Below are 20878 nucleotides of genomic sequence, written 5' to 3' on the forward strand. Positions count from 1 at the left end.
ACTTGGACATGAAGTGAAGCAGACATTGCCATTGGTGTAAATAGTTATTCTTTGGACAGAGACGCACACCCCGGGGGGGGGGGGGGGAGGGGTACTCCCAAAAACATTGGGCGGGGTTGTGCGGCCCGCTTCCCAAAACTTTTACCCTATTTATGACCAAAATCTGCAATATTCCCTACCCTATTTATGACCCGACCATAAATTCGAAACCCTATTTATGACCTGACCCTTAAATCAATACCCTGTTTCAGACCTGCGTTACAATTAGTTCCCTAGTTCAGGCCATTGTTAAATTACCGTCAACATAATTTTTGAGGGGCTTTTGTTGATTTTCTTTTCGATAATGACGAAAAAGTGGCTTTTTCTTACAAACATACCCATATCTAGGCTAGTGCAAAAACCATACCCTATTTATGAACAAAATGGCTAAAATCAGCTAAAATCGATACCCCAGTTATGACCAAAACGGCTGAAAAACCATACCCTTTGGGGCCGCACATACCTATATAGCCCATATAAGGGAGTACCCCCTCCCGCCAGGTCACACACTTAGTTATGGTAACGGTGCATTCCAAAGACGCACCGTTTGGGCGTTGTATTTTTCAGTAAATTTCTTTTTATTTGATTTCTGTCTTCATTTGCTCTCCCTGCCGTAAGGATCAGTTTTCCGATTTTATTTATCTTTTTAACCTTTGTCCTTATCCATGTCGTATTGTCTCGGCGCTCCTATAACTTGTTTTCGCTGTGGTTTTGCCGTTATTGTTAGTTTCTGATTAGTGTTTGCTGAGGAGCTCTTTATATTTATTGTTTCAACAGGGATGATTGTTTCTCGTGCATACATCTGAGTTTCATCACTTGTTACGGACTTATTTTCCACAAGAGATTATGATCACAATCTCTTGTTTTCCACAAATGATCCAGTTGTTTTTTTAGGCCTGATTTGTGGGCTGCGCTAGCTCTTCTGTCTCAAAGATGGCACAGCTTGCATCATTTAGAAACGTATTGTCCTTATTAGCAGCGCGGTATTCTTTTGTAAATTGCAACTCCAATCAGGTCACAGGGCAAGTCGATTTATCAGCCAAGAAGTGGTCGGAAACAGTATTACCTATGATATAGACTCGAGGTCGCCAGCGCCATGAATTTCCAAATGCTCCCTCTCCGAAATAAAGCAGTCAAAGCACTGCATGAGTGCATGGACACGAAACTTTCCACACCTTTATAAGGAGATTGTTTCACTACGAAGAGTGATAAAGGCCATCAGTTACGAGCGCGTAAGTCGCTCTTGAAAATTACTTTCGAATTGAGGTAATGTGATATTTTAATAGCGATAAATTAAGTACAACAATAATTAGCCAGGATGCAACGGCTTCGACCTCTTTCCTGAACGCAGGTTTATGTTTCACGTAATTAAGGACAATTGCATTTGATCCAACAATAGATGATTTTACACGTTACCAGCAACCGGCGAAGACCCTGCACATCTGATATTGACCTGACGTAGGAAGGGGGATTTTCATTTCTTTGCGCGTGAACTGTAAAGAGTAAATAAAAACGAGATCTTTCTGGTGAACAAAATAGAAACCAAAACAAATATTCAGAACATATGAGTTATCGGTCAGCGGTAACCAAACAATGATTGGACTCTCACATACACAATAGACAGTTTTGGCGGGAAAAGAACGCGCGGATTCCGTGGAACGCAGTTTGCCGCGCCACCTCCAGTGGTGTGCCGCGCCGCGCCCCGTCAAAAGTGTCTGCGACAAAACTTAAAATCTCATTATTTAAAGTTTTATTTTACAAAGTATCTTCGCCCTCTTTCCGCTCTGAATAACACATTATCTCTACTCCAGTGCCCAGAAACTTTGATAAGAGTTAATGTCGTATGCTATTGTACTTTCGTATTCTTCTGAATATTAATTTAGGAAGTTATAAGGAATTGTGATGAAGATGGAGTAAAAAAGCTTCTCATATGGTTCTAGGAGCTGGAAAAAAGCGGTAGGTTCTGTTTATTAAGGCGTGTGGTTAAATGCCCTTTTAGAATAAACGGTATTATATGTTTAAACGGCATTTTGATTAACAAATGATGACTGAGGAGACAGCAAATATCTTTTTCACTCGTTTTAGAATAATATTCCTCAACGTTTTGATCAAATAATAGTTAATAGCATATTTGTTTTGTGAATAAGTCAGTATCTAACGCGCAATATCTCCATTATGTAAAGTAAAATATTTTTTTCCATTTACATGGGGCAGTGAATCTCTTCCCAAAGTTTGAGATGTCGACAAAGTTCATGTTAGATCAATTCTCCTCCTCATCGCATTCGTTTACCACATTTACAAGAAAATAATTAATTCACAAGATCTCCAACTTTGAGAATTGTAATTAAGAACACTGTGTATAATCGCAGTTAACACAAACATTTTTTCAATTCCGGAACTCGCACCATGCCCGTGAATTTATAACTTCAAAACATCAAAAGAAAAAACAGATTTAACAGCGTGAGTGTAAATAAGAGTTGCTCCTCGACCAACTGTTTGCCATTATGAAAGTGAATGACGAAAGAACGAGGAATTTCCTCAATTCTCAGAGTGAATTAATTGCCACTTATGGGTCAAAACTGATTTTGACCCAGCAACACCATGTGTACGAATAAAAACAGGTACATAGATCCAAAAGCTTGTTCATTTTCTCCACAGTGTTCGCGATAAAGTTTAGTTAAAATATGTCAAAATGTAATTGAGTACTTTCCTCTTCAAAATTTAGGTGAAAAAGAGCAAGTCAAACAGACAAATTAAAAACAATTTTTCTAGACTACCAGGAGGCATTGCAATAATTATCATCAACAAAAGATGCTAAATTCAATTATCTTAGCTGATTGTTTGACATGTGTTAGATGCCCCTTGCCGGTTACATCAATAGAAAATATGTATGGCCATTTCCGTTGAATTTTCCCATTCTCAAAACAAACTAAACGATTGATATTACCTTTTCAGGGCATTTAAGATTGTTTCGTCAGCGAATCGACAGGTGAGCGAGGTACAAACATTGCAAGCTTCTTATTAGAGAGTCATTTGGCCAAAAGCTCTCGAATAAGATGGCGTCAAGAAAACAAGCTCCGCAAAAAATGCCACTTTTCTTGATCATTACGCTGCACTTTTGCGCTATTCGGGCTCTGAATTCTACCGTGGAAGTTACAACTAAACTAGGCACCCTTCAGGGGCTAACTCAAGTAATTCCGAACGCCCACGGATCCATAAATGCAATCCATAAATTTCTGGGAATTCCCTACGCAGCTCCGCCAACTGGTGACTTGAGGTTTGCACCTCCTCAGCCTCACAAGGGATGGAAGCGGGATGGCGTCTACAAAGCGACTCGATTCAGGAGCATCTGCATGCAGCAGATAATACATTACAACATCTCCATTCGGCAAGCTTGGAAGGGATTCTCGGAAACCGAAGAGAACATCAGCGAGGACTGTTTGTATTTAAATATCTACACGCCCGCGGAAAACATATCCAAACAACAGAACAAATCTCAACAGTTGTATCCCGTCCTAGCTTACATCCACGGTGGTGGATTTTTCGCTGGCACTCCGATAAGAGTGGTATCTCCCGGTGAATATCTACCTTTGCGAGGTATTATTCTCGTGAGTATTCAATATCGACTCGGCGCATTTGGCTTCTTCTCAACAGGTGATTCCACGGCACCTGGAAATTATGGAATGTTAGATCAAGTAGAAGCGTTGAAATGGATCAAAGACAACATCGAGAGTTTTGGTGGCGATCCTTCTAAAGTAACGCTTCTCGGGGAGAGCGCTGGAGGTTCTAGTGTTAATCTTCACCTGCTTTCCTCACTGTCAAATGGTCTTTTTCATCGCCTTATAAGTGAAAGTGGGACTGATCTGTCGCCATTTGCTTTCCATGGAGAATCAGGCGTTACTTCATCCTCGCTGCAGCTTGCTGAGAATTTAAACTGTGCCGTTGCGAATCAGCAAAACATGATAGAGTGCCTTCGGTCGAAAACTGCGCTGCAAATTCTGACGGCTACCTCAAGTAACTTGATTTTTTACCCTGTTGTCGACAAACACTTTTTGCCAGATTCACCAATAAATCTCAGGAAGGCGGGAAAGTTTCAAAAGGTTCCCACCATTGCCGGATTTGTAAGCAATGAAGGTTCTTTTTTGCTGCTGGGCAACTCCATATCGAAATACAACAAAACTATCTTTAGAGGACTCATAGAGGAACATATGATCAACAGTATGGGACACACTGCAGACCGAACACCTCTTTTAGTTGATGCGGTGGAATTTCAGTATACACGATGGCCCAGAGAAAACAACTCAACCAAGATTCGTCAAAGTATCATTGATGCTCTTACGGATTATTATGTGGTCGCTCCGACATACGCCAGCCTTCTGTTCCAAAGTCAGTTTTCACCGACATGGCTGTACGAGTTTCGCCATCGTTCTGTCCACAGCCCTAAACAAGTCTGGGAAGGAGTGGTGCACGGGGATATCACTGCGTATGTGTTTGGTGTGCCACTGTTGGACGCTACGTCGCCACACCCCTACACTGCAGCTGACAGAAACATAAGTGATTTCATGGTGACTGTTTACACTAACTTTGTCAAGTTTGGAGACACAACGCCCCAACCTGTTGACGGAATAAAATGGAGGAATTTTCGGCCAAACGACCAAGAGTATCTTCGCATCGAAACCACCCCTCAAATGTCGAAAGATTTTAAGGCTCTGAAAGTGGCATTTTGGAATGATTATCTACCCGACTTGTCCAACTCTTTGACAGAAAAATTAAAATGCCAAGGCCCGGATGTACGAGGAACGAAAAGCGGCGGCCATATCAACAAAATCTCCCGCTGGTGCCTAGCGCTCGCTTTATTCATTGTAAACATCTGGCTATTAGCTTCAAAAACCTGAAACTGGAAGACACTTAAATACCCTGGGTAAATCGAGCAATAATTGTACTCGAGACGGAGTGTTGCCGAATTTTATTACTTAGCTAATGGACAAAACACGAGGCAGTGTAATGGTCAAATTTTTATACAGGAGTGTTTGGCATAAAATTTGTGAATACGGGTTGCTGTCTACGAATCGTTTGGCAAACGTGTTGCATATCACTTCCTAAATTACCCACTCAAGCAGCTGCACAAACGAAAAAAAAAAACAACTTTGAAACTTCATTTTTGCAGATTTCATTCTATTGCGTAAATTTCTAACAAACAGAGTAATTAGTAATCATGGAAACTCGGTTTCTTTTTCCGATGGAATTGTTCATGTTTGATAAACTGACAAAATGTGATCACATTGGCCGGTTTCTGTAAATATTTTACTTAGGTGAAAAATGTTAAAGGAAAAGAAAAAAAAAAGATTAAAAATCACTTCTTTTGTTTTACAAAGCAGAAAAGAAAACCTGAAACTAATTTGTTTACAAGTTTGGGATAATTGCAGGAATATAAAAAATCCATTACCGAAATGATTGTGAGAAATGTTGAACAAACATATCACCTATATGCCGGAAATTTATTTCTCATCAGTTAGATTTTCAATCAAACATTTCGTGGCTTACAACACGATCAAACTTAGTCTCAGGACTGATAGAGAGATGAACAAGTTGTGACGCGTTGGGAAGAAAACGAATCAGTTTCTGATGCGAATACGTTTATATATTACTCGACAAATCAGTCAAAATTTTACAAGCATGATAACTGATACATAGTAACAATACGGCAAGCTCCATTGAGGCGAACGCTAGAAACACTCTTTAAAGATCATGGAACTGGGAGAAATAAATAATTTCGAAAATAATTTGTTCTAGTGGAACGCTCTAGTGTCTAGCTATACGTTACATGAAATGGGTAAAGAACTTTTTGTGAAGTACAATAGGCCGAAGATAGAGTAAAGGCTGTCTAATTTCGATTAATTTATCGACATAAACATTAGCGCCGCAGAGAGACTAATATTCTTAATATCCATAACATGCAAAAACAACAGCAGCTTTGTAAAATAAGAGGTTTAAAGTTTATGATTATGGCGATGTTGTACTTATTCTAGTCTTGGTCCTTGAGGGCCATTTTGAATGGGATTGAGCCATCTTATACAGTAATTAAATAGAGTTTGTAGCAAACAGAGTAATTAAACAATGCTGTAATTTTGCTGTAAGGTTTTTCGAAGCCTAACCTGTTAGTTCGAATATAAAACAACAAGCAAAGTATAGTGTTTTTCACTCATGTGTGTAATTAGCATAATTACATTTGGCAATCCATTTACTATGATAATTGAGTTTTATTACAAATGCATCGTGTATATACAAAAATTGTTCATCGTTTTCCTTGAGAATATATTAAAAAAAAACATTCTGAAATAAATATTATGTCAACTTAAGTTATTCATTGAATTCTCGCCAGGAACTATTCACTCATTAATGACACGCCCACTGACGCATGCACTAACAGTTTTCGAACGAGCTTGTGGAAAAAAAAAGACCAAATTGTATACCACTGAATGACTAACATATTTACATTATTTTGAGGAAATTTCTGCAAGATTATTGAACATTTCGGCAACTCCCAGTAAGTCAGGAAAAATACTGGGAAAGTCTAACAGTCTCACAGAATCTAACAGACTAACAGATGTCTAACAGTTTAAAGGAGCTAGGTCACGCAATTTTAGGCAATTTTAGCACCGATCAAATGGTCCAACTAGAATATCACAAAAATGGCTAAAAACTATAGAAGATCTCAAACAAAACACAGGAAAGCTAAGAAGGGACATTGCTGGACAAAACTGGAGAGGATTAAAATGGATTGCATTTGGGTAAATTTGAAAAACGTCGGCCCACCTTTTTTCAAATTTATATCAGTATATATCAAAATGTCATTTACACAGCTGGAAAATCATTCTCAGTTGTTATGTGGCCGTGATTTTGCAAATGAAAGACTCTTGCTCTGCAATTTGACGTTTAGAGCTCATAATTAACAAAATTAAACAAAATTACCTAAAATAGCATGACCTAGCCCCTTTAACAGAGTCTAACAGTCATAGAGTCTAACAGACTAACGGAGTCTAACAGACTAATAGATGTCTAACAGTTCAACAGAGGCCAACAGTCTAACAGAGGCTAACAGTCTCATAGAAGGCTTATGATTACTTTGAGGAAGTTTCCACAAGAACATTCAGTAACCGTGAAGCATGCATATCAAGCATTCTTGTTATATCTCCCAACTCAAATTGATCCGATTGAAGGAGAACGTGTTACGTGTCGTGGGTCAAAACTCACTAACTCCCTAGGGATACAACAACTTGAACTTTCGACTCGCACGTGATCAGGTCGTGCTCCTTCAAACCGTGGCAAATTTGTGATCCAGCCGGTGTCAAGCAAACGATTTCTTTCCGAGACCCTCACTCAGGAGTATTGAGGTCGAGGGGAAACAAAACTCACTGTTTCCCGCGGGATCAGTCATTAAGTGCTTAGTGATTCATGGCAAATAAATAACAATTAACACGATTCAATACTTTCACTAAAAACTTTCAAGAAGTTTAAAGTGGAAAGCTAGGGAGGGATCTCTGTCTTGAAAATGGACTTTGACCTTGACGTTTGCGCCAAGCGAGCGAAGATTCTCCACAAACTTCTTCTGCTCTTTCCCAATCCACGGCCGCGTCGCATCCTTGATTTGGTAAGGAGTCACGTGCACGCGAATCCTTGGCACGTGCTTGGCCAGATGATCAAGGAATTTTTCATCTGTTATCCACGTGTTTGACTCGCCGCTATGGCCTCCGTCCAACCAGTACATGGCACTTATGCGTGACGCAAAGTCATTAAGACAAGGATCTACTCCCGCTGAAACCGTGGATAGTTCGTAAATGATTTGATTGAGTACAACACATCCTTTACTGAAACCCACAAGAATCACTTGGAAATCAAACGTGGGGTCCTCCTCTCCCTCTGGAATGTCCAAGACTGCATGGGTTGAGAAATGCAAAAAATAGAAACTGTAAAATCCGAGAAAATTGACCATTCCTGTCTTTCCTCTCTAGGCACTTTATGTACCATAAAATCCTTGTTATAAGGTTTTTCTTTTACAAAAACTTTGGACATCCTTAGCCTCGTACGTATGTTTCCATACAAAAGATTTTTCACATGAATGTGAGGTTTAGGATGTATAAGTATTGTTATTCAAATATAGGCGTCATATTTATGCAAAGGGTCTATACATGTCCCAGCATACTGAAACAAACTGCTGCGGTCCCGCCAACTCTGGTGGCAGAGGTACGAGTAAACAGAGAATTGCTAAAGGTAAATATCTCAAAATTTAAAACACAAAATTTTGGTGATCGAGGCAAGTGTGACTTTGACTGATTCAAATCAGTTCGTAACGGACAGCTATACATGTCTCAAGAAACTACCCATAATCCCCCTAACGTGGACCCAGTACTATGGTCCCTGCCAGAAAAAGAGCCATTTCTGCCTGGGCCGGGTTGTCCAGGAATATGATGAATATTGATATCAGTTTTGTAACTTTTCGTTCAGGTTTTCCGTTTATATTGATTGTCCTTCAGTTTTGAATTTAAATAATCTCAAACTACACAAAACATAGGCAGTGACAAATGTTTTGTACGAGAAAAATTAATACTTCGGTTATCTTTTAATCCTGGGTTGGCGTTAACCGGCTTTCGACCAGCTGTTTCGCGATGCTGCCTCACTCACCTTGTTTGACCGCAGACTCCAGCAAGGCTCTTAAGTGATACAAGGCGCCATAATCGTGATTCCTGTGATCCGGAACACCAAACATGTCGGCTTCCACAAAGTTTTGATAACAAGCAAATGTGTTCAGATGATATCTTGACGGACGAACAACCCAAATGAAGCTATTGGGAAATCTTTTCTCTAAAATCTTGGCTGTGGATTCTAAATTCCACTGCTTCCATTTCTTATTATGCGCATGTGTTTCCATGTTTTCCACGCAATCCTGTAAATAAATCAAACCATACATGAATACGAACACTGCATGGTAGCCAAGGCCAGCCAGTCGCATTCTTTCTCATGTCCTACCCTGATGGGGATTAAAGGACAATTTAGTTATCCACCTGGGGAGGGTATGGGATTGTACCATTTCTTTTTGCCCATCAGAAGCGTCGTTTTGCGTCATATCTCCCATATAATATTAACCCGTCGTTTAAAATTATCCGAAAGTTGGAGGTCTGTAACAATATCTGAGCTGCGTCATACGTGCCAGTAGAGCAAAGGAACAACAGTGCTCTGCACGTCCGCCGTAAAAGGGTCTGGGGATTTTGGAACGACATCAAGCCAACCGTACTGTTTAATAAGTAAATGATAACTTTTTAAATCCAAACCCTCTATTTTGGAAAGCGATCGATCGATAAAATAATTCAACAACTGTTAACAAGTAGTTCAACAATCGTTTCGTGCAAGTTTATTAATTTAATTCTGGGCTGATGTAGACTTACATGTAAACACCAAAATTGAGAATACTTCTGTTCATCCCGACATGACGAAAGTCTTGGGTTTAGCGTCCTGAAAGCTTATAACCAAAACGAAAAAACTATTCTAAAAGCGAGCAATGTTTTTCACATACGTCCATCTGAAAAAAGTATTTACTTTCGACACAACATGTCTGGAATGGCTGCAGGATAATCCGCTGGAGTGTTGTCAAATCACGTTACCTTTTGCGAGTTTGTCCAACAAAACAATGAGAAAATGAAACGTAACCCAACGTGTTTTGCGGTTTTGCGTTATGTATGTATGTAAAGACGAATGCGATGATTGAAAATTCTACTCAGGAAAGAATAAATGTTAAACCCATCGCTAGATGAAAACAAGCACCAAGAGCATTTATAATAGTTCACTAATTCCATATCGTGTTGTTCGCTGGTGGTAAGCGACGATAGTCGATTTCTTCGCAAACCCAAGCGCAAACTGAGCGTTCTTTGTTTCTTTGTTTGTTCATCTTTTCACGATATTACACGATAAAAAGATTTCCAATTAACGCGTCCAGAACGAGTTAAAAAAGTCAATAAACCACACAAAGACCGGCCGATTCGTTTCCTCTGTTTTGCGGGTTTTCAGGAAATGTTTAGAATTACAGTTGTCAAACTCCGCTATTTCGAACACTTAGGGAAACGAAAAATCGTTCGAAATAGCCGATAGTAAATGACTGAAGGGTAAATCCAAGGGAAGGCAATCGAATAACCGAGATCGAATTACCGGGATCCAGCTGTAGTTGGTTAAAAGAGATATCGTAATTTTGTAATGCTACGATGCTCTTTGAACCCTGCAGCACCAACCCTCACTCGTATTTTCCACGTGCGCAGCGTTAAGCAAAACACTTGGGACAGCAAACTTCCACATTTTGCTTCGAACACTTCTATAGCTAAACGGAAAAAATCACTTTAATAGGAAATTAAGTTTTACAAACAAAGCACTCTCCATACTCGGCAATAACTTTCACTTTAGATGATTTATTCAAATTATTCAAGTCTCTAGTCATAATACGAAAATGAAGTTTTACGAAGCTTTCTCAATAGAAATACTGTATACCACATATTCGCGAGTCAAGCATGTTGGGAATTAAGTTTACTTGCAAGCAAGCAGCAAGAACTTCAACAATACACAGCAAGCTGCCTGGAGAGCTTACATACAGTACACATCACAAAACAAAGAACCTTGTTTAGAGGGTAAAGAATATATGCTAATAGACGTCTCGCCAATGAGTAAAATTTTACAAGTTGAAAATAGTACATCGTTTTGAACCAATACTTTGTTTTGATTACAGTAAAATAATTTGCGCACTTGTTAGAATACGCTGTTTCAGCAAATATTGGATGATGAAATAACCAGTCGGCATATCGCCTCTCATTTCAAAGCTTTTAACTTCAATGACTTGATAAACAAAACAGTTTAGCGAGTACATTTATGATACTCGTGCGTTAGAGCTCAGACAATATGAGTCTCAAGCTTTTCACTAAAAAGATTTTTTGTGTGTGTACTGCATTAAGTAGTTTGGTTAGGGAACGGAGTGATCGTAGATGGCCAGTAATATTCAAAACACATTTTGAGACAAAGTCATTTACCGTGAAATACAGACGCAAACTACAGCAAAATCGAAATGGAAAGTCAGTTAGCGCACACTACTGCTGAATAACTTGATAACCAGTTCGTTCAATTTCTTCAGCGCTCTCATCTGCTGAACAAGAATTGTTTACAATAGCACAATTCTTTTTTCTTACCTGTACATCACCAGGGAAAAATACAACGTGTTGCTGAGCTTCAGAGCCGCAGAACACCACATCATTCTTTCTTCCATCGTGTCCATGCGCCAGCATACGCCGAACTAAAGGAAAAGTTGAAGATTTATCCATAAAAAACGGCAAAACTAAGCCTTGAAATTAAAACTACGTAGAAAAACTGATCTTCACGAGCAACAAAAGTAAACAAAGCGTCGTGTATAGCAATATTAACGAAGCCATTACCATAAAAATTGGACAGTGTTTACGTAATAATCCTTATTCCTTTGTTATACTCCGTTAAATTAATCCCCTCTTTGACATCTGTGTGGTGCCATACTGGCGGAAAATTCATACAAAACCAATCTAAGGAAATTAACTTCGCCTTCCAAGTTAAATACACTTAAACAATTTATGCACGCCAAGAAAAACGTTATTTAGTCATTAATTCGTTTTAATTGAAGCATTTCAGCCGGAAACCAGACGGAAAATTCATATAAAGAAAATCTAAGTGCCGTTTAATTAAACGAAATGCTGCAATGTGATTTGTATGGATAAAACCACGTGGAATAAAAAGAGTAAAGAGAGAAACAACATAACAAAGGACAGCATCATTAGCCAAGCCATTCAAAAGGACGATCTATTGTTTGGTAAATACTTGACCTTTTTTCCATTTTGTACATTAAATCTGTTTGTTTTTGACCTCATAAAATCGCCTCATTAACAAAACTCCAGTTTATAAAGCCAGCCACTATATATTGAATGATCTGTAAAACGTCCATTTCACAATTTGTAATCTTAATCAACATGTACATCAGCCGCTCGTTTTCAAGTTGTCTTTTGCCCAAACATCCGTTCGTTTTACCATACCTTCACTGAACTAGGACGGTGACCAATGTTGGTAAGCGAACTGTTTTAAATGTATCTAATTGATTAACTCAATCAAAACGCTCTCAAATCAATGTAATTTTCTCGAAGATTTGTTGATCCGACTGTAAAGTTAGACAAGTTAGACAACACATGGGTTGAGTTTTATTGCATTTGTGTTTTGTCAAATGAAAGATTTAATTTTTTTTTCGAACAAACATCTGGGCATACTGAATGTCGAAAAACGACTATTTTCAAGTCGTTTAGCCAGCGTTTATGAACGGTGAAAAAGGATGGAAAAAGTAGATTTTCAACGACTGAAACCGCGAATTCATGTTTCTGGCGCAAAAGATCTACTACTTGACCTATGTAGGATGAAAGTCTGAAAAATATAGATAAGAATGATCCACCGCCATCTTCAAGTTAGTACGAAAACAAACCAACAGCATGCAGACAGGCAAGAAGTAGCCATATGCTCAACATTAGAAAATGTTCGCCTTTGCTGTATATATTAGCAAATTTTTCCTCGGAAAAAAACCCCGCTTCCCTAAGTAGTCGATAAAGAACTAGCCTTTCCCAGGCGGTCAGTTCGTTGAACTAACTGAACGCCTGGAAGTGGCTAATAAAGAGCGGGAGGCTTTCTACTTTCAAACGGGCAAATTAAATATGACCACGGTTATACTTGCCAGCGGAAGGTCCGTATCGAGAAGGACTTTGTGCAAGGTCCGACCCGAGGTCGGGGGCCGTTACAAGGGAGGGCAAAGCTTTTCTTGATACGTGCCGACCAAATCCGCAAATGTTTTTAATAGTTTTCTTTTAATAAAACTGCCAACATTAACAGAGAAAGATCTTGAAGTCGAGAAAATAAGCACAGTTAAAAAGCCATTGAAATTCCCGCGCATACCCTAAATCTTAATCTAAATATTTGCTGTGCGAGAAACTCCGTAAGCAGGATATACGTGCACAAGGACACGGACATTGATCGTACATTCAGTGATGACTCTAATCGTACATGTAGCAGTAGTACTCAAGAGCGAGGACAAAAGTTTCTCTTAACACGGGTAAGTCTTGTTTGATAAAACTTCCAAATCCAACAGCGAAACCGATTCCAGAAATGTTAAATGTAAGCAAAAAACGGAGGGCGGCTATCAGATTACCCCGTTCTGCACTGAACAACCTCCCCCGGAATTTGAGCCCGATGTATTAAATACTTTTTGTGCAACGCGGGTTTAAAAACTCAAAATTTTACAAAGAATTTATGAGCTCATTAGTTTCTTGCTACCCAGAAATTTTGCAATTTTTAAAAGCCTATTTCTCCGCAATATTACACCCAAAGGCCGACAAAACAACCAAAAAGTTCACCCATTACTAAGTTTCACAAGCTCTTTAAATGTTTGTAGTCAATTCGTGTCTAGCGTGATGCCTTCTCTGCCCAAAGTCGTATGTTAATGAGCAAAAAATGTAAAAAATGACATCAGCAAAGATTCGCCTATAGGAGACGCTTAATGCTCTTTATCAGGAAGTCAGACGCTAGTTTCCTTTGTAGATATTCCTCAAATAACAGCTGTGCCTTTCGAACCCTTTAATCCTCAAGAGTGATTAGCGTCTAATTTCTCCTCAGCATATCAAAAAAAAAACATGATAAAGCTGGGTAAAATGGAGACTGCATGACGATGGGTAAGGGAGAATTTGTACTTAGACCAAGGGGTTCATTACAAGGGTAGGAACTTGACAGAGGGCCTGTGGAATCCAAAGAAATAAGTATATTGTTAACAACTAAATCCACTTTGCATCTTTTATTTCAACCAATGATACCACGTACGACTTAGAAACACATCTTTGATCACATACATTTAACTTTCATGTTCCAAGTTTTAAAAAATAAAAGTAAAAAATAAAAATTCTCAAATGTTGAAATGCATACAGTTTTCATAAATTTGGTTGAACATAAAAATATGACCACTAAGAACTTGGTGTTAGAGCAGATAATTTGTTGCTATATCAAGGACATCCCCTCAACAATGGTTTACTCAATTCTCATCACTTATCTGCCTGCCGTTGATCAGTCTTGGGAATTAAAGAGTTGTTTATATGGCAATGACTGTTTTTCTGTCCTTCATGCTGTTTTATAGATGAGTGGTATTCTCATTAGCTTGAAATTATTACTGTTATTTCTACTTAAAGGTCTGATCATTAAGCTTCTTTCTCCTTATCTAAGTATGGCTGGTTTGCAGTGTCACGCCATCAAAAATAAAAATCGTAACCACTCATTAAATTAAGTCAAGAAGCTGAGATATGAAAGATGATTGATACATAAATAAACTCGCCAAGTTTTAAGTCTGTACGATTTTCCATCCGCGCGTTATTCGGAAAAGTGTTTCACTCAAATTTATAGAGCTTTGTATGGTGTCTCCATGTTTGTGCCCCTCGGAGGGACACAAACATGGCGGCCGTAAAGTAACAGAAACATCTGTCATTGAGTTTTACCATTCAAACGAAACGTTATTTCTCTAGAGCTCCGATAAATTGAAATTAATACTTTGTCTAGAACAAGAACTGTTTAGTTAGTAAAAACTTGAGCAATAACTTATCTTTTGACTTACTCGACAGCCTTATCGAGCCGCCATTTTAATGTCACGCAATGCATAAACTTGGAAATTCTGAAGTGCTCCATTACATAATGAGGAACCCTGTCGGGCTTAAACGTAGCAAAACGTCAAGTTATTAGAGGGTCTTACATCTGATGAAACTAAAACTTCACAAGGATTGGTAATTTTTTATTTTGGAAATTGATGACGTCACATGAAAACCGGCAATATGTATGCATTTGTATTGTTCTAGAAAACATTCCTACCCCCAATGGAAGGTTTTTTGGTTGACACCCCCCCCCCCCCCCCCACCATTGGAAATTCCAGTTTGGCTTCCTCTTCAAAAAACATTGATTAGCATGACACCCTCCAGATACAGATCCCCCAGAGCTTGGAATTTCCAGTGACCCTCCAAGAGAAAGGGGGAGGGGGTGATATAATGCATGATCTGAGGTGTGCGAAATCACAGTACTACTTTAAATTAACATGGGTTGTTAGATATCCACAGAGTTAACTTTATCCTCAATACATCACATTTCTTCAGCTAAGCAAAATAGATTACTGTCATATATTTCAAAACTTGTCAATTAGGTACAGTTTTTCAAACAGATTATGATGATTTGCCTGAACGCCATGGACGGATTTCCCTGCTATACACAAGCTCTCCATTTGGACTTGTTGTTCCCTTTGGAAGGAGAGCACAATAAACCGGTGTATCAGCTCCTGAAATTAAATAAACAAAAATGGATTGACTGGCTATGCCAATAAAGAAAGGAAGGAAGAATGAAGCAAACAGTCAACAAGGCAATGTGCATACCTTCTTCTGGGCTTCGGCTTGCATTTCCTCCACCCATGTCAGTTCGTACCCAGCCAGGACACACCTATATGGCCCAATAACCAATACAATGCTCTGAATATCTTGTTCAAGGAGCTGCTTACGACCAGCAAAAGCTGACAGCCTTTCAATATCTACTTAGTTCCTTAGTTAGTCATGAATCAAACCTGGAGGCAAAACTAAAACCTGAATTTTTTTCTTTGGTATCAGGAAGAACACTTTGTAGTTTGTAAATCAAAGTGTAAAACAAAACAAATTCTGTCTATCAAAATCCAGGGTAGAGTGGGTAAGGGAGTGAGGAGAGGCCAGGGAAGAATTAATGGAGGGGGGGGGGGGGGGAAGGAAAAAAGAGAAAAAAGAAGGGGCAGAAGGGAAGGAGGGCCAAGGATGGCCAAGGATGAAGCAATGAAGGATTACAAGGGGACCTAGACTGTGAGCAGTCTGTCTTTTCTTTGAAAACCGTGGGGAAGAACGCAAAACAAGTAAACATGCGAGTGCGACTGTGAACATGACGTGTGAGTGGCAATGCTGCAAGCTGCTAGTAGCGTGGGCGTCAGAAGACAAGCAAACAGAGAGACTGCAATGGTTTCATACAACATTTCTGAAGCCTGAAACTCTGGTGATGGAGTAATTCTATTGGTTGGTCTATGAAGTTATGACGCACATCTGTCTGTAAACTTTATAAGTGACATGCAGCACATGTCATATTCTGTTGTAATGTTTGTCTCCTATGGTGTGACTCCTATGGTTCATGGCATTTGCTGCTCTGTTTTGAATTTTGATCTTGCGACCTTGTTATTAGTTTTTTGCTTCAAACTTGTTTTTGAAGGACTGTGGTATCAGGAGGACTTTGAAGTAGAGTAGAGAAGTATGAAAATTTTTGAGAGGTCGTAGGTTTGGTTTCAGCTGCAATCTGTCGAACCTTTCATCGCATCTTACTGGATATAGCTTTGATTGATTCACGTAAAAAAAAAAAGACACTGGAGTGTTATATTCAAAATAGGTGGAGGTGTCATTGATGTGACTTGTCAAAGTAGCATTAGAAATGTTGTATAAAACCATGAGATTGCAGTCTCTCCTTTCACTCGTCTTCCAACATCTGAGCAGCATCGCCACTTGCACATCATGCTCACAATCACTCTAGCACACTTACTATATTTTACATTCTTCCCTATGGATTTTCAAGGAAAAGAGAGACTGCTTGTGGTCTAGAGGGGACAAAGAGGCATGATAGGGGAGGCTACAGGGAGAAGGAGGCTAAAAATATGAGGGGAAAGGGGATTAAGTAAGTACTATATTGGTTCTTCTTATGTTTTATCCATTTTGATAATAATTAATTAATCTACATCTTACTCACAGCATTCACTAAGATTCCTTCACGCGTATCATGTTTGAACTCATGCGCTTGTACCATGCTTAGAGCTGTCACACCAATCTTGGAGACACTGTAAGCTGAGAAGAGAGCAGAGTCTTGCCAATCTCAAAAATAAACTAATTTGGGTTGAGATGAAAAGCCTGTTACATTATAATTATTTAGGCATGCAAACTGCTTAATACAAAAATCTGCAAGACAGTGACACTGGACTTTTTATCTGCAAATCCTATGGCTTCTGATGACCTGATGTCTTTGACTAAAATTTAATGATGGTTTGTGTACAGTGCACATTTACAAAAGTCTGCATCACATTCCATTTTTCAGATTAGATGTATCTTTTTTTTTAATTTGAGCCTGAGCATTTTAGACTGTCTGGTCAAAACAAAGTGACGTCAGGAACTGCAAATTCAACCACCACAACAGAAAAAAAATGTACTATACTAAACAAAGCCAGCAGTCTTCACCATTTAGTAATATGCAATTAACATTAGTTGTCAACGTGTGCCACTGCATCATTTCAAAGCTGCTGTTGCTATAGTTCTCTCTATGTTATCTTGTGAGCAATGGCGTGGCTACAATCTGATTGTCCTGAAGGTTCTAACCCTAACCCTTGGTAGTACTTGTTTCCAGGTGCTGATTCAAGCTCTAGATCAAATCCGTACATACCTGGACTGAAAGCTGAAGCATCATCTGGCCAGCCATTTTCTGCAATCTTTCCCTGTTTGGAATCACTATTGGTAAGAAAAGAGAACGTTCCTCACAAATGCAACTCATGGAAATTCATGTTTTCATTTAATATGCTACATCTCTTCTCAGGATGTAGCATATTAAAAAACACTCAAGATGGAGATAAAAGACATCTGCCAAGCTAAATTTTTTCCATCTCTCAGTGGGTCAATACAAGTGAATGGCAACCTGATTGTGACTGACATATGTGTACCTGAGATATTTTTCCATGAGAGATACAATCTCTGCTTCTGTCAATGTCGGGGAGGAAAATTGCTTCTGTAATGGAGGAGAAACACAGCTCAAGCTTCCAAGCTGAGAAGACACATTTACCACCCTGTTATATGAACAAAAACACACTTTTTTATTCCAGGAGCAATAAACACCCTTATTAAAAACTGCCTTGGAATCCTAAGAAGATTGTAACATTTTATATACATCCTTACGTGGACATGACAAGAAAAATAACCTTTCACTAACTGAGCGTGAGGGCTGTACTGGGGAATATTGGTGTGAGGTCATAGCAGTAAGGACTGAGTGCAGTGAGGTCCGTACAAAAACTACTGGGGGCCAAAATTCCCTAGCACGGCTCAAGCAAGCTAGGCTAGTAAGTAGTTTATTATATATGGCACAAAACAAAAATTACACGACTTGTGACCATTGCCATGGAAATGGTCCATGTGACAAAATCCCAACCAAGAAGGAACCCTGAATCAGAACATGCACATATACCTCAAGACTACCTTGCCATGCAATTAATTTAACACAAGAGTACAGTGTAAGCTAGTTGTATTCTCTTTGTCACAAGTATGGAACAAGAGAAAAATTGAGGTAACCGATAGGAGCCAAAGCCACAAATTTCCCTATATGCCAGCTGAATTAATGCATAGAGAATCTTTTCCTATTATTCTTTATCCTTTATTGTAAACCTATATTAGTGTAGACTGAAGGCTACATTGACTCATGCTACTAGCCTGAATACGAGACACAAGGCTAACTCTCACCCTCAATCTTCATCTATCTTGGACTTGTAATTACCTTGCATGTGGTCGCAGAAGAGGAAAGAAACTTTTGCACATGTTCAATGTTCCAAAGAAGTTTATCTTGATAGTTGTCTCTGCTCTCTCAGCATAAGCAGACGCAGTTTTCTGTTGGTTGGATTACAGGCAAACCCCTATTAAGCAGTCACTCTGTTTATATACATGTATTATATGGTCCACATTAGCACATTGTCAGATATATCATTAGGATTGTCATCTATAATCTATGCCAACTCTCGTGGATTATCCAGGAGTCTCTCAGTTAAGGATTAAAACTCACAGTCTCTTTTACAAATTACCTGTATACAAAGGAAAGAGCATAAAATACATACATATTTCAGCTGATTTTTGGCATTTTCAGGGAGAAAGTCTGGAAAACTTGACACATTTTTGTGGTTGAATTGGCAGAGCTCTACTTTTAACAACATTTTTTTAGGGTTGAGAGGGTGAAATTGGTAATCTGCCAGATTTTGATTTTGTTTGGCTGGCAATCCTCTGGAATCCAGTTTACAAATAAAAGATTTTAGTTCTGAATTACCTTAAGCAACACACCAGAATTGTTTATCAACACATCCAGTCCACCAAACTTCTCCATAACATGATCACGCAGCTTGTTGATACTCTCCTGTGATGTGATATCAAGTTGATAATATTTGATATTTGTCACATTTAATTCTTTGCTGAGTTCTCCACAGACTTTAGCCCCAGCATTCTCATCTCTAGCTATATGAATCAAAACAATAACAATAATCAATTTGGGGTAGTACCCACCCGGGCCATCTTCAAGCTGCTTGATCTTTTAAAAACATACATCGAAAGAAAGTAGTAGGGACCTAAACATTTGTCTACAAATCTATACAGCTGGATCGTACTGATTTGAATTCCGTCATTTTGAATGCCCCTGCAAGTTCAAACCCAAAACTGTTTCCCCTGGTTTTGCTCTTTTAGTCATTTACTAACCACTATTTTGAACTCCCACTATTTTGAACTATTTTTCACTTCCCCTGAGAGTTCGAAATAGCAGGGTTCAACTGTAATTACCAGTGAAGAGGACAACTCCATTGAATTCTTTGCATAATCTCTTGACGATTGCATGGCCAATGCCACGGTTACCACCAGTTACCTTCAAAATATAAATATTCAAACAACACTTCAACCCAAAATTTGCAAGGAAAGGAGATGTACCCTGGCATGCAATAGCCTGATTCTCAGATGGTCCTGGTTTCTTGTGGTCACACGCATGGCCGTGAGCAACCTGGACCATCAGAGAATCAGGCGCTAATAAGCTGCCATGCCACAGTTCAGATTCACTCGCAATTACTGCACTCGTTGTGTCTTCAAAGGTGTTGGTTTATATGCAGAGCTGTTTTTCTTTTTCTGTCACAATTTTTAACATTGCGCATTCTTGTAATTTTATCAGCAAATATGATCAAGAAAATCTTGAGCTCCCAGTCTTACTATCATACATTAAAACATTCAGCAATATTAAGCCAAGGTAAGTTCTTCTTGTCCACTTCTGTGAAACTCTTTTGCCTGCTTCAGAGCAGAACCTTGTGGTGTTCAATCAGGTTCTGCGACAAAGTACACAAACCATACACTGGACTACTTCAGACAAAAACAATGCCCTCCCCCTCGCCCCCCCCCCCCCCCCCCCCGATGAAAGTTACTCGCTTCTCTGTTCTATTTGATTACGTTAACTTCACACTGTTGTCATCATTGCTTAGTATAATTTTGTTTTTGCAAGTGTTTGAATTGTATAAAGTATCTGAACTTATTGAACTTAGCATGTGTGAGATTTCACTCCAATGTTTTCCTAGCTGGGTGAAACCTAAGCAACAGCTACTGAGCTATTGTAGTCCCACGGGACTAGTCCACGCAAATCCAGCACATATTTCACACTGCATTGAAGACGACGATTGGCATTGATTTTCGATCTACATAAACCCAGAGAAAACACAGTCACTTACCAGTGCAAGCCTATCCATGCTAAATTAAATTTCACAAAATTCCACCATCATGGCTTCTAGGCGAAATGAAAAGCCTCCTACCCAGGCCTCTCGTCACTCACAGCCGGTTGGGGAAGACTGCGTCCTAATCATTGTCCTAATCCACTCTGTCACGTAGTCAGCCACACGCACACGCTTGTCACGCGATCTGTATTAAAAATAGCGCCAAATGCCGCATAATAT

At 39.1% G+C, this 20878-nt stretch overlaps 2 protein-coding genes across 2 annotated transcripts; one reads left to right on the plus strand and one right to left on the minus strand.

Moving 5' to 3' along the window:
• The first annotated feature begins 2938 nt into the window (after positions 1–2938).
• On the plus strand, positions 2939–6382 carry LOC110047815 (neuroligin-4, X-linked-like). Its single transcript, XM_020753557.2, has one exon. It carries the CDS (start codon positions 3096–3098, stop codon positions 4932–4934), a length of 1839 nt encoding a protein of 612 aa, XP_020609216.2. The 5' UTR covers positions 2939–3095; the 3' UTR covers positions 4935–6382.
• LOC110047816 (mitochondrial protein C2orf69 homolog) lies at positions 6229–20743 on the minus strand. Its single transcript, XM_089283997.1, has 12 exons — positions 20657–20743; positions 19731–19812; positions 19228–19412; positions 18688–18797; positions 17864–17986; positions 17590–17654; positions 16906–17000; positions 15531–15594; positions 15338–15436; positions 11262–11365; positions 8722–8983; positions 6229–7974 (listed from the first exon to the last, which is right to left on the minus strand). The coding sequence occupies exons 1-12, from the start codon at positions 20672–20674 to the stop codon at positions 7535–7537; spliced, it is 1647 nt and encodes a 548-aa protein (XP_089140123.1). The 5' UTR covers positions 20675–20743; the 3' UTR covers positions 6229–7534.
• Positions 20744–20878: the final 135 nt, after the last annotated feature.

The sequence above is a fragment of the Orbicella faveolata genome, unplaced genomic scaffold, assembly GCF_042242905.1.
Source record: "Orbicella faveolata isolate gen_17 unplaced genomic scaffold, um_ofav_v1 contig_13, whole genome shotgun sequence".
Taxonomy (NCBI): Eukaryota; Metazoa; Cnidaria; class Anthozoa; order Scleractinia; family Merulinidae; genus Orbicella; species Orbicella faveolata.